Source organism: Sylvia atricapilla, chromosome 21 (assembly GCF_009819655.1).
Source record: "Sylvia atricapilla isolate bSylAtr1 chromosome 21, bSylAtr1.pri, whole genome shotgun sequence".
Classification (NCBI taxonomy): Eukaryota; Metazoa; Chordata; class Aves; order Passeriformes; family Sylviidae; genus Sylvia; species Sylvia atricapilla.
In genome coordinates, this window is record NC_089160.1 from 9,440,238 (window position 1) to 9,454,786 (window position 14,549).

A 14,549-nucleotide genomic window follows, 5' to 3' on the forward strand; every position below is an offset into this window, starting at 1 on the left:
AAGACTTGTGGCAGAGAGTGTGGACAATTTCAGGAGAAACAGTGTAATTACACAATGCATTAGAATGTTTGCAGATTCCAGGCCTTACACTGAATCCTTCTGAGTAAGGATTGCTTCTCACTTTGTTGTCCGGCACCTACTAAGACCCCAGTTTGATTCAAAGCTTCTAGTTATTACAAGTAACTATAGTATACAGTGTAATGAAATAGTAACAAACTCACTTTGATTGATTATGAAAAAACATATATAATGGTTATTCAGTAATCAACAATACTCAATAACTTAGGATGCAATTCCATATACCACTCGCTCTTGGTTCAGAAAAGAATGACCCACAATCTCTAACATCATACTTAGCGATGCAGCACGATGGTGATGCTGAGCCTGTAAGAAATAAACAGTTCTTCTGCAGTACTGAGACACATCCATCTAAACTTATCCCACATCAGTCCAAGGCCAAGATCATTTATTTAACAATCTTTGGCACAGTAAGAGGTTTGCACCTTAACACTGCAATGTGAACATGAATATTTAATCTTCTAAGTCCTTGTCATACCACATAATTAATACATTCATTAGCAGTGATTTTCACAAGGGCCCTTGCTCTGCTGAGGTTTGATACTTCTCCAAATGAAGCAGATTGTTTGCAGAGGCCACCGAGTGGTTTTGCAAAAACCCACTTTCAGGTTTAGATGTCTAAACCAAGAACAATGGTAAAAGTTTAAATCAAAAAGCTCTCACCCCTGCAGAAGTTTGGATTAGATTGCCTCCTGAAAACCTTTCCATAAAAAAAAAAAAAAAAAAAAAAAGAGATAAAATAAAACTGAAAAAATCTGATCATACCAAAAGTACAGTCTCTTTGAAATCTTCTTTACACAATCATGTTAAAAATTTCAATCATTTACAACCTGTTTGAACCAGATAAACATAAACTGGACTTAGCACACAGTTCTTTGCCACAAACTTTTTAGTCAGCCATGGGTCAAGGGTCACAGAGGTTCGTATGGGAAACTGTGTTTGTTGACATAATACCTAAGAAATTAATGTGATTTATTTCCTATTCATCTCATTGACTAATCAATTGGACCATTAGTACCAGATTAATGAATGGAGTGAAAAAAGCTATGCAATCCAGAGCCGGGATTTCAGAGGTGCAGCAAAGAAGAAAATCAAATATGGAAAAATGACAAAATGGTGACCTGACAAGGAACATTTTCCTCATGAACATGACAACAGAAAATTGAATAACTAATAAGCAACAGATGTCTGAAAGCTGTCTTTTCCCTTGAATTATATCCAGTGCTTTCACCACCATTGGAAGGAGAGATGCAGTCATTTGACAGGAAAGCCATGCATTTATATGCTGGTGCACAGAAAATCAAATTCAATTCTCTCTTTCAAAGCAGTAGAACACTCTCTTTATCCACAGCATTTACTATTACAGTACATTCTTTCTTTTTGTTGCAAGCAGGTGATAAACGTCACATTTTCATGAAGGCAGTGGAGGAGTCTGAAAGGAAGTTTAAGGAAAATAGAGGCATAATTATAGCACAGAAACAGGAAAAGCTGAAAAAACTGAGGATCCTTTTCAACTTCAGCAATGAAATCATATGCAGGACAAACATTCCTCTAACTCCCAAATCCATTGCTGATCAGACAATGCAATAAAATATCTCCTCATTAAAACTAAAGCCATTAAAGAATGGCAACAGTACTGAACTTGATTATACATGCCCTGGGAAAAGTTACCATCGAAACATGTAAAAATCAACTCTTCCTTTGGTGACTTAGTATGCTGCAGCTAAAAGTTCACTTTGGTGTGATGTCAAATCAGAGACACTGTTTACATTCTTTCACAATCTACTGGGCAGAGGAGCTAAGATAAATGCCAAATGAAGAGGAAAATGCAACTAGTAATTTATCTTAGTTCTATTTGAACTGATTAATGCAAGAAATAATTATCTAGAGCCAGAACTTTGGACTTAGCAAGCATATGACAGATGACTATACACACGGTTTTCTATTCATAATTCCATCATGCTGGAATATTAGTGCTGGCACACAGGTAGTATGTAAGTCTGATACAGTAAGTAGAAAAAGGCAAGTTCAAGGCAATGCTTGCCTATTCCATGCATGCTTCTACATGCATGCCCTGACAGGAGAAAGGAGCCAGAGAGGAGCAAAGAGGAATTAATTATCCCCACATTAATTATCCCTGCATCCTGTTGATGATGTCTGAGAGTTATCATATATATGGGCAACTCAGCATGACCACCCAAATCTTAGCAGAGTAAGCTTATTAAATGCTTTATATTACTGTAGAAGTTTTAAAAATATATTCTTCACATGTAGGTGAATTTAATTATCCTCTGACCTTGAAGTCATGCAAACTATCAGAGATGCAGCAGCAGAATGGAGAGCAATGGACAAGGTGCCCCAGGCTGCTCTCCAGGCTGGGATCCTGACTGAGAGTTCCACAAGCAGCTTCTTTGACTCCTAACAGTCTGCAAACCCCAAGTTTAGCCAGGGGTTCAGAATTTCTCTGACATGATTATCATTAGCCACAGACACACTTTCAGTTTAAAACACTTGGTATCTGGGGTACACAGCCCAAACAAGGGTGTGGACCATGTTGCTAAGAGCCTGATTTATCAAATTCAGGTTTTACTCTCTCATTATCCATGAGAGATTTATATTCTCAGATCATATTGTCTCATCATCAATGCATTAATACCATTAACCTCTCACAATAAACCAGCACAAGGCACCTATGCCATGGAATAAAAAAAAGGGAATTTAGAATGATTGCCTTGTCACATGAATTCCATGAAGCTGGTTAATACAGAGGAAATGAGCAGTTGAGTATTTTATTTCTTCTGCTTTTGTACATTTCCAGCTCTCCCAATGGATGTCTGTAGTATTTACTTGGAAAACCAAGAATAAATATATTTTTATAAGATCCAATTACCACTGATATGTTTCTAGCTATGTATTTGCTGGATAATGTACTACACCCTTGAAAACCTGGTATTTAGTGCTCAGTTAAATAACTTCCCGCTGCTATCCAGCCATTACCATAGTGGTGACATGGGAATTTCCTTTAATGTAGCTGGGACAAAGCCTGCAAAATACTTCTTTATTCAGGCAGGAAGCACAGTAGGTGATTTAAGACTGTGCTGTGACATATCCTGCCTTTAAAGGCATCATTTTTCCTTCTTTTCAAAATTTTATTTTATTCCATTATTTAGAAAGGTAAATGTCAACCTGTAGAAATAACAGAGGGAAACACAAAACTGTCCTGGCTTTTAACAAGGTTCTCTGACTCATTTTTACGAATCTTAGGATGCCCAGCATGCTTTTTCTAGTACACAAAAGCCTCATGAAAAGATGAAGAATAAACTATAAAGGCTGTTTTGTAGAACTAAAATATAAGTCTTCTTTTTTAACCTAGGAATTCCTCCCAATTCAGCTAAGATCAGGTGGTAATGAGAAAGATATTTCACTACATAAAGAGGTCCACCACAAAAGCAAGGATAAGTCAAAACTGGATATGACTTTATAGCCTGAAACAAAGCCTACACTGTGTCAAAAATATATTATGCTGAAGAGGAATTGGTACATAATTATTTTAAAAATATTTTGCTTTGCCTACATCACTTTATTAAAATGCATAATAGTGTATGTTTTAGAGCTTATATATCATATATATATAATGCATATTAATAAATTAGAGTATATTCTATATAAATTCTACCACTAAACGTTTTATATAGCATAATATGAATATTGTGGAATCAAACTCTTCTCAGAGTAGATTTTAAAAGTTTCTGTCATGTGTATTTCTACATTGCATGTACCATCTTCTATTGTCAGCCGGTCCCAGTCTGTTACCAATATACTTCAAGAAAGAGGAGGTTTAGATACCTTAAGTAAACTTGGGATTTAACCTGCTGGTCCTGCAATGACCTGATGACCTTATTCTACAGCATTTCTCCACCACTGTCTTTTCCTCCTCACCGTGAAGGCAAAATCTCACATTACTACATTCAGGCCTTACACAGCTGGCCCTACACACATCCTTGCACACAATACATTTTGCTAGATTCCACCGTGCCACCGCAAATCACCTGAGGCCCAGGAAAGCAACGCGCCCACACGGCGCCTCCACGGCCGGGGCTCTGAGGCGCAGGCCCCGCCCCTCCCCGCCCCCGCCCCGCCCCGCCCGGCCCCTCCCCTCCCCTCCCCGGCCCCGCCCCGCCCCGCCCGGCCCCGCCCCGCCCCGGCCCCGCCCGGCCCCGCCCCGGCCCCGCCCGGCCCCGCCCGGCCCCGCCCCGCCCCGCCCGCCCGGCCCCGGCCCGGCCCCGCCCCGCCCGGCCCCGCCCCGCCCGGCCCCGCCCCGCCCGCCCGGCCCCGCCCCGCCCGCCCGGCCCCGGCCCCGCCCCGCCCCGTCCGGCCCCGCCCCGCCCCGCCCTCCCCGGCCCGGCCGTTGTAACGCACAGGCGCGGTGTCGGCCCCGCCCCGCGGCCCCCGCGCAGGCGCAGTCCGCCCGGCCGCCTCCCCGCACGGCGCGGCCGCGTCCCGCGGTTTCTCGCGGCCCGTCCGTCCCCTCTGACCCGGCGCCGCCGCTGCTCCATCCGGGCCCTGGGCGCTGCACGGGGAAGATGGCGGCGCTGCTCCCGGCCGAGTGGATAAAGAACTGGGAGAAAGGCGGCAAGAGCGAGTTGTGAGTGCGGGGCCTCGCCGTGGGCAGGGACGGGGCGCTGCGGCCTGCGGGAGGGAGGCGAGGGCGCTCGGGCCTCGCCGGCCCGGGGGGGCTCGGGGGCGGACGAATCGTCGCTCGGGGCCTCGTCCTTGCTGCTGCGCGTGAGGTCGAGACCGTGGTGGAGAGGAGGGCCCGGGCCGCCCTCCCGTGCGGTTCGGCCGGCGCTGCCGCCCTCCTCCGACGCTCGGCCCCGTGGCCGGGCCCAGCTCTCCCGGCGCCCCGAGCGCCCCCTTCTAGCCTCCGAGCCGGGTTTGTCGGGGGTCGGGCTCGCCTTCAGCCGCCCCCCGTGGTCATACGGACCCTGAAGCGTTCCCGTGTCGCTGGCTCTACAGTACTGACCTTTGTGGCACAGGCCTCAGCCCGCCATCCCAGCCTTCTAGCGATTCCGGTGGGACTGGCCCCGTGCTCTTTGGTGCAGGCCAAATGTGATCAGGTAGTCATGCCTGTATCCTACAAAGTAACCTTTGTGCTCGGAGGGGTCCGGTTGCAACCTCTCAAATTAATCCAGGTGCGCCAGGAGCTTTCCATTCTGGGCCTGTGTCTGTCTTAAGCCATGTCAGTGTGACAGGTTCACTAATTGTTGTGTTTCAGGGGAACAGCTCTTGAGGGGCTAATTCACCAGTTTGGTCATTTCATGTTACTCTGTTACTTTAAACAGGGGTGTCCTCTGCACTAACTATGTTTTTTTAATATTCTTTTATATAAATATATGTAATTTTGTATTCTTATTTTATTTCTTCCATGTGCTTTTGTTTTTCGTTGTAAATAAAAAGTCCTGCAGTGTTAAATATGGATGTTGAAGGGATCACTTAAAGAAACCTTTCTTGATTTTGTTCGTGTTTTCTGCAAGGCTGTGTAGCTTTGGCGGTGAATTTTCCTAGTCCACGAAAGAAATGGCAGTGGGTTGGAGATTAGAGAACGCAGAGAATCCCTGCACAAAACGCTGTTCTTTCCAGAGCCTCCATTTTGTGGTGAAGGGGGCCCCCTGTGTGGCCGTGTACTTTTTGGGTTGAGTTATGCTGGAAGCATTGCCGTGTTAACGTGAGGGCTGTGTGGAGTGTGCAAGAGGACAGACATTTCATAGCTGCTCCTGTAAATGGCAGCTGTGCTCTTCTCACTGGGTTCTTAGCACTCGGAGCTTTGTAAGAGGCAACTTACCTCAGCTCTTGACCGCGGTAAAACTTCTCAGGGTTCTTCTCTCCCGTGAGCAGTACTTCTTAAACGTGATGGGAAGTTTCATGTGCTGTGGGACCAATAACACAAATTGATTAGCTAGATTCCTGTACTTGTGGTGCTCACACCTCACTTGGAGTACTGCCTGCATGGTGTTCCAGGCACACTGAAAGAGCAGTTTGCAGCTGAGGCCATGTGTTTTAAACGAGGTGTAATTGTGTCTGCAGAACAGTTGTCAGGTGTGGCAGTGGTAGCTTTATGAACCCGAGGAATCTGCATGAACTTATTTTCTAGAATCTAAAGTATATACCTGTAGACAATATTTAAGGAACTTTTTAGGAAACCAGCTTTATTGGGAGAGTCTTCAGTGCATAACTTTTTGTTTCTTTTTCCAAAACTTCCTATCTCCTGATCTGCTATAGGAAGACAGAGCTGGGGTGTTATCATTTCAGAATGAAACACATGAAGTGTTTTTAAACATTAAAAAGGGAATAAATCCAATAACGCTACTTATTTTTATTGCGTTATTTATCTAATACCAGTATGTTCAAGAATAAAAATTAGGTCTGGGCCTAAGTTCACTCTTGATCTTTGTGGTTCAAAGTTAAGGCAACAATAGAACAAACAGAAGAACTTAAAAACTTTGGAAGGCTTTTGTAGCCATTTTAAGGGGATAAAATCTCCTCATAATTAATAGAAAAGTTTAGTTCTTATGGAAAAAATATTTCCTTGCTGGAGCATGAAATGGTGTACATGATCTGGCTAGATCAGTTGATACAGTATTTTGGCAGTTAGTACTTACCTAAATGAAAACACATTTCTATGTTTTGGGAGGAGGTGAAACTATACTGAGAGACGTAAATGGCTTGTTTTAATTTGGCATTTAAACTTCTACTGGGATTGATAATGGATGCTTAAGATAATTGCTCTATGTTTTCTCTGTTTTTTTCTTTTGAATGGTGTGGTATTTTTGATTATGTGATCAACTTGTCATGATTTACCAGTACTATCCAGAAATCAGAAGGTAAGGTAAGGATTTTGTGTGTTTTAGAGTGGCATAATATTAATTAGTAATGCAGTGGTAACCGTTTGCTTCCAAGACATTATTCAAAACTGTACAAGATTTGAATTTAATTAATCAAGCTACTGATGTGTAATAGTCTCTAATAAAAATACATAAAAGTGGTGGTTTCATGTGTATGTACCTGCCAAAACGACACTGGTCAGGATGTGGTCATCTCACATGTCACTTTGCTGTTCAGATCCTTCTCTCGGTACAGTTCACTAGTTCTGTTCATTTATTTGCTGGTGTGCAGGTGAAGTGTGATGGTGACTACTTAGCTCAGTGTGGACTCTTTGCAGATCCACCAGTGTGTGCTGTCTTTGTATGAAAATGTGTTTTCCATGGCATGGTGCTGCTCTGGGCCTGCAGCCCACGTGGGCATTTATAACACACACAGTCACCGGTGCCTTTCCTTGTTTGGTGACAGCTTCAACACATCAGAGAGCCTTTAGTGTGGCTGGAGGGCTTTAATACACTACCTGCCTTACAGTTTATGCAATATGTTAAGCCTTAACATAAACTGAAGAAGCTTAGCATTCTGCAAATGTGAAATGTTGAGACTGGGTCTTTCAAGCCCTTGCAGCTTGTTTGTTACTTTAACCCAGCACTGTAACATTGTTCCTGCCAGCGGAGAGAACCAGCAAAAGGGAGTGGGGTTGTAGTTGTGCCATCCGGATTGCAAAATGCAATTGGTTGTACTTTATCTCCACTGAAGAACTACCTGCGTTCTGCAGATAACTGACTACCAGCAGGCCCGTGCACTGCGTGGGAATTACTGCCTTAATCCCCGTGTGGGAGTGGGAGGGAGGCTGGAGGATGTGGGGTCTGACTTGGGAGCCTCAGTTCTGCTGCTGCCTCTGCCATGCAGACCTGTTCACACTGCTTCAGAATTCCTGTTTTCTGTTAGTCTATCCCATCATAGGCCAACATAAATTGAACTTTAAAACTCTGGTTTTCAAAAGTGATTCTGTGTGTGTTTTTAAATAATGTTTTTACTTTCTAGGTTGTCCTATTTTTAAATGGTATTCTACACTCATGGCACAGTTTTACTTTCAGATGAAGAGATGTAGGTTTTAGTAGAGCAGGGAAGTTCTCCATCCTAAGCTTCCAGCAATGAGCTACCATGTTGGAGTAGTAAGTCAAATGAGTGCTTGGCAGATTGTGTCTGGTGAAGGTGCAATTGTTTTGATTTGTTTTAATTAGCACTTAGCTAAGGCTAGATGAACTAACCTCTCAGCTTGGTTTTAGTGGAAAGGAGGGTTTCTGCCTTGTCTTCAGTCCCTGGGGTGCCTCTGTGGCCTCCTGGGAAGTGCTTCAGCTTGCAGAGGTGGCTGAAGGACTTGGGTTTTCACCAGTTTTCTGCCAGGTTTGTCAGTGGCACTGAGGTAATGATGGGAGGGCTAAAACTGTGCTGCTGAGCAGGGAGGAAGTGTTTGTGGATGTGTCCCATTTCTGCAGCAGTGTGCCATTCAATGGGTGCAGCTGGCAGCACCTACAGGAAAGGTGCTCTTCCTTTGAGAGAATGCCTTCAGAAAAGAATAGAATCATTAAAACAAATATTTTTGCCTTATTTTTTTCCTCCAATTTTAATAATTTGAGAGTTCTAATTGCAAATATTATGCATGTTGTTTTGCAGATTAATCTTAGAGTTTTTTCTATATTGATCAAACAGATTTATGTCTTAATGTTATGTAGTTAACACTGATATTGCTGGAAAAAGAATGGAAAAGGCTTGAAACTCTTGATTTTCTATTGAGATGTACTTAAAAGAACTTACCAGTGCTAGCAGACAGGGTTGTTGCTCTTGTAACCTGGTTGAGGACACCATCTTAGGGCATGGGGGCCAAAGTGTGTATCAGATATTCTTTTTTGGAATCTGGTGTTTCACTTTGCTGTTATTTGTATACAGAACTTAGAAATGAGTGCTTATAGGGTACATTCTTTATGAAGGAAAAATTAAAATTTAAGAAAAATGATTATTATTGAATTGATACACTCTTTGGTGACAGCTGGGGGAAAAAATCTAGTCTAAAAAAAAAAGTTTACTTACCAGTAATGAAAACTGAAATACTTATTCCCCTGTTTTGCTGTCTCTATTCTGGTTATTTCCAGATAGATTGCATTCTCTTCAATAGTGTGTAGGACATCTTAGCCATACCTCTGTTTTTTGCTGAGGTTCTGTGTTTCTGCTGATTGTTATGTGTGAAACTCCCTGGTTTCCAGGAGTCTAAAGAGTGTCTATTACCTTATATTTGCCAATTATAATTCTTTGATTGCTGGATCAGCTGTTTAGTCCTGCTAGAGAAGTGGTAATCTATATAGGATGCAAATGGAATGAGTAATGGGTTGCTACAGAACTATTTTTTACTGTTATTTTTCATGATAAGCCTCTGTAATAATTGTACATATCTGCCTTATTTGAGAAAGCTTAAAACAGCTCCCACAGCAAACTGTGGTCTTGCCATTTTATGTGGGAATGAGACAACTCTGGGAGCCTCCTCAGTTTCTGCATGTGAAAGATTCTTTGAGAAATATGTGAACTTTGGGCTGGAAATGTGCAAATGTGACAAAAGTTCTTAAAATATTCCCTAGTGTCGGTTATGATAAAGGTAAATCTCTACCCTTTTTAAATCCTGTCAGTTTTAAGTATGAAACTGCATTTGAAACCTCCTGCTGGAGCGACAGTAGTGGTGGAGAAGAGGGAAGATCCTTCTGTCTTGAAGCATGTCGGTGTAGTGGAGAAGGCTGCTCTTCAGGCATTTATTTCCTAACACAGAGAACTATTAATTTATCTGATGGAACAGTCTGCACAGGACTCAGAGTGCTTTTTGCATATGGCTGTTTGGGTGAGGGAGCCACCAGTGACAATGCAACATGACAGGTTTTTGCTTCCTAGAGTGGATTTTTTTAGGGACCCGGATAAAGAAAAATTCTGTCGTACTCTTGGTGAAACATTGCGTGAGGAAATCATACACGTAATTTAATGTTACAAGTTTTTTACAAGCAGGAATTTGAAAGCCACTGTGGTTACAGTAATTCTATGAGAAGCATTTCCTGACTGGATAATGACAAGAGGTGATTGCTGGGACTTCAGTGCTTCCACAGTGCCTCACGTTCTCACTTTTCTCAAGGAGCTGTAATGTGGGGAAGAATATTTATATGTCTATGGGATCTATTGGGAATCTTGTGTTTCTTTGCCGTACAAGTTCTCTGAGTTAGGGTTTACTTGGGGAAAATTAAAATGTTGTCATCCGTTGAAACCACCCAAATATAAAGCTGTTTTAGCCAGAGCATCAAGCAGAAAAGAACCCCAAAACACTTGTGTGCTAATATCTGATTTTTTTTTAATTTGTTTTATTTTAGTGTGCAGCTCTGTCGTGCTCTCAGTGAAAACAAAAACCATGATGTGGGTTTCAGAGGTGAGTTGTGTGGTTTGTTTGTTAGTTTTAGTTAAATGAAAGCCAAGCCTGGAAACAGTTGATTGTGGTACCTTTGCATGTATTTGCTTGGAACATTCACATCTGGTGACCATTAGTGTGTGCTAAAGGTGAATACTGCAAATGCAGAGATCCACTGTATGCTTCTGTGAAATGTTAGATATTGATGATCAGTTTTAATCTATCAGTGATAACAAAGTCATCCCCTTAATTGGTAAGGGGACATCCCCTGTACTTGTCTGTTGTCTGAAGTCTGCAGCATTTCTGTAACCATTGTTTTAGCAGTTAGACAAAGGATTAGTTAATATGCTCCTTAGTCATCTCTTGTCTTTCAACAGATATTCAGCAGGCTTTGTATGAGCTTGCTTACCACGTTGTCAGAGGAAACCTAAAGCATGATCAAGCTTCTAATGTTCTTGGTGATGTCATAGTAAGTATATATTTGTAACCACTGCATACTTACTAAAATCTTTCTTATAGAAGCCCAAGTGAAATCCAGGCGTGAGAATATTCAAGAGATTTTTCTTTGATGTGTCTGAAAAGTCATTCTTGTCCAATTCTTCATTTGGGTACACTTGATATATAAGTAGACTGGCAAGGTTTCATTTTTTTCCCTCTACATTTCATGGTGAGGAATAGATGTTTCAGCATAAGTTAAAATTAAATCACTTTTTAAAGGCACATGAAGACTGAAGTTGTTAATAAATACTAGAAATGAATGTGACTTGCTCATGCAGCACATCTGTGATGCCACCTACTGGTGTTTCTAAGTGTTACAGTGTGCCTGCCATTTCCCTGTTGGAATGTCCAGGTTCTGTGATGGCCCTTGAAATAATGCATTAGACTTATTTTCTGTTTAAAAAAGGGTTTTCTTAAAATGCTTTGAATAAGTAGAGAAAATAGGGAAAGCAGTAATTTCATCTGTGCTTCCAAGCTTACCAAATACCACTGTTTCTTTAAAAAGCAAACTAGGAAAAATACATTAAAATATTTTAGAAATTATTTCTCTTTTTTTGGTAAGTTGCTGTTTTGATGCGTATGGAACATTGAGGAAAAATGAGTTGCAGTAATGTATCATAACCTTTTTAGGTCTTTTGAACTTGAGCACTGGTGTTGAGGGAAGGCTAGGCTGCAGGGCACCTTGGTGTTGGGGTGGCCTGTGAAATGTTGGATCTTGTAGGAAATGGTGAAGCTGCAGGTCCCTTTCTGGGCTTCTGCTCACCCCACAGGGCTGAAGAGGTGGAGGCACTGACCCGAGGGTTTTGTTCCTGGTCACAAAAGACACTTGAATTACATTTCAAGGTTATGAAGTTTCACTGTGTATCAGTAATTAGTACAGCACTTACATTAGATATTAGTCAGTAATTAAGCATCTTCATTAATAATGATATAGGTAATAAGAATTATGAATTAATCTGAACTTTCTGATTAAGTGTTGTTTTATATAATGTAAAAACTTTCTAGGTGTGCATACTGAAATTTCTGTGTTCATTAAATGGGATCTTGTTTCTTAGGAATTCCGAGAAGACATGCCTTCTATCCTAGCTGATGTGTTCTGCATATTAGGTAAGCTGGCTTCCCTTCCTTTCAGCAGTGCAGCCCATTTGGAGAAATTCATGTTTTGACTATCTGCTTGTTGACTTCTTCAGGAAGTGTCATTGAATCTGTAAAGCATGATTTCTCTTTACAAGGCATGTGTTGATTCTTCCTCAGTGTGTTTGTACCTCACTTGTTAATGTCTTTTCATTCTGCTTTGTTCTGTTATAGTTTCCAGAAGTTTGCCTATTAAAGGCAGTGGAAGTTGATCTGCCAAGGATAGTTAAAGGAGCTAGCTTGTAAGAATGTTGGATGTTAGCTAATGGAATCAGTGGCTTAGTGATGTTATCATTCTTAAATATTTTAAATAAAAGTTGACTTACTGGTAGGTAGATCCTTTCTCCTCAGAATGTGTTCTGTAACTATTTTTGTCTGTACAGTCACTGTGAGTGAAATGGAGCTTATGCTGATTGTCCAGAAATCTAAAGGCAAATGGCACTGAGTCACTATCTGCCAGCTGAGCAGGCTTTAAAGATGTGCACGTCTTATTCTGGTGATAACTTCTGGATTTTTGTGTTCTAATATTGATCCAAAGCTGTTGCTCTCATGTCTTCCAGCTTTAACTGTCTGCAATTTCTGTCTTGTTCCATGTCTGTGTTTTTCAGCAGATTTCAGAGAATTCTTTAGCTGGTCTGGTCATCACAGATCCTGTGTGTTCTGTGTGTTGGAGGAGTGAGGCATCTTCTGTGCTGTGGTTGCCTGTGAAGAGAGGCCCCTCATTAAGTTTGCATGTGCGGCCTTGGTTTTATACATCTGAATGATAAACTTTGACTTCGTTTTATTCATACTGTTTCATTCTGTTTGCTTGTGTCATCATTTTGTAATAGTAGTTTTCATAATGCAGTGTTACACTGATGTTCTTTTCATTTTTAATCTGCATTAGAAGACTTGAATTAGCTGCTTATTGAACTACATGAATAACTGAAACTATTCTGTCTGTCTGCTTTTTTCTATTTATTTTTCTTTTCCCATTTTTACTTTAAATTAGTGTGTAGCCAAATGCCCTGCTTTCACTGGTAGCAGAGAACGGTATGGCTGAGGAGCTGGGTTTCAAACTTTGGGGCAAAGGGCATTTGACAATTTCTTGCTTGTTTCCTCTTTTTTACTCTAATCAGTTTTTGACTCTTGCTTTTTTCCTCTTTTTACTCTAATCAGTATTTGCTGCTGTCAGGATTTTTTTCCCCAGTTGTTTATGTGTTTCAATATATGGGAACTTGGATTTGTCCATTCATCCACATACCCTGGAAAATTTTTTTACTGCAACTTGTTCTTTGGCTGAGAGTCTTGGCTGCTGAGGTCCAGGCTGATTTGGCTGCTCTGTTGCCTCCACTTCTGCCCTGCTACATCCCTGGTTTTCAGTCTCTCTGGGGTCTTCTTTCTCACATCTTTGTTGCTGATAGTTCTCTCTGTGGGTCTGATTTTAATGTGGCTGTGTGTGGTGGGGTTTGTTGTTTATTGTAACGTCTACCTTGCATTCTTTTATGGAGTTTTCTACTCCTTCTGCAGCTCCTCACTGCTTGTAGTGATGTGCTTTTCTAAAACTGCTTTAGGTGGTTTGCTCCCCGGTCAGTGTTCCATAGGCTGTCCTCCCATAGCAGGGAATTGCTTTCAGTAGTTGACAATACAGAAGAAATTATTGGTGATACAGAACCACAGCTGGTGAAAGACTGCAGACAGAGAGTAAATGAAGTTCTCTGAAGCCACAGGGGAAAAGATGAGAACATTATCTTAAGGCCAGGATCATGCAGTTCTCTTCAGTGGTTCATATTTCCAGTTTTGTGCTTATTGTTGATCTCTAATGGTTGCCATAAAGTTACTGCAGCAAAGAGAATGGCAAGAAAAGTTACCTTTCCATGAGGCTAGTGAATGTGTGAGAATTGTCACCATAATATTTTGTGAACCCAATGGGGGATGAGTGGGTGGGAAGTGGCAAGAAACTTCCATGTTATCTGTAAGATTCTTTGCCTTGTGTTATTATTAGCATTTATTAGAATAGTTACTGAAAGAAGAAGCTCTCTACATTTCACAAGTAAAAATTGCTTTTTTTTCTCCTCATCTTCTTTTGTAGATATTGAAACAAGTTGTTTAGAAGAAAAAAATAAGAGGGATCATTTTACACAACTGGTATTGGCCTGTTTGGTAAGTTACACCTAGGAAGTCTTTTGGCAAAGTTGCATGTCAAAATTTGACAACAAAAATAAGAGTGTTGAAGCCTGTTTTTTTTCCTCCAGAAAAGACTATAAGAGTGTTTTCCAAATGCCCAATTAATTTAAAAATTAATCTCCAAAGTTTTCTGATAGAAGAGTGTAGTACAGCTCTCCCTTGAGTTCTTTAAAGAGTTTTGAGAGAACCTAAATTTTTCCACCTGCAGGTTCAGCAGAAATTTTGCTTCTGAAGAATGCTTTAAGTTGCACTTCATTATGTAACGTCCTCCTGTGTGTAGAAGTAGCATTTCTAAATGCATGGAAACAGCAAGACTTTTTAAAAAATAAAGAGTAAGCTTTGTAAATACGCAGTT

The 14,549-nt window shown here is 41.4% G+C and overlaps 1 protein-coding gene and 1 long non-coding RNA gene across 4 annotated transcripts in view; one reads left to right on the forward strand and one right to left on the reverse strand.

Annotated features, from left to right (window-relative positions):
• Positions 1-221: 221 nt before the first annotated feature.
• On the reverse strand, positions 222-4,168 carry LOC136370372 (uncharacterized). Its single transcript, XR_010745165.1, has 2 exons — positions 3,925-4,168; positions 222-1,510 (listed from the first exon to the last, which is right to left on the reverse strand). It is a non-coding gene; the product is annotated as an uncharacterized lncRNA (long non-coding RNA).
• A 386-nt stretch (positions 4,169-4,554) lies between these two features.
• Positions 4,555-14,549, forward strand: part of THOC2 (THO complex subunit 2) — a 43,875-nt gene continuing 33,880 nt past the window's right edge. For 2 of the 3 annotated variants that reach the window (XM_066333732.1, XM_066333733.1), the window contains exons 1-5: positions 4,556-4,723; positions 10,362-10,417; positions 10,774-10,865; positions 11,950-12,001; positions 14,100-14,170. In XM_066333732.1, the coding sequence (XP_066189829.1) occupies positions 4,662-4,723; positions 10,362-10,417; positions 10,774-10,865; positions 11,950-12,001; positions 14,100-14,170 (333 nt within the window). In that variant the 5' untranslated portion in view covers positions 4,556-4,661. Of the gene's footprint in view, positions 4,724-10,361; positions 10,418-10,773; positions 10,866-11,949; positions 12,002-14,099; positions 14,171-14,549 lie in introns of all 3 variants that reach the window. The other variant, XM_066333734.1, reaches the window with a different exon arrangement.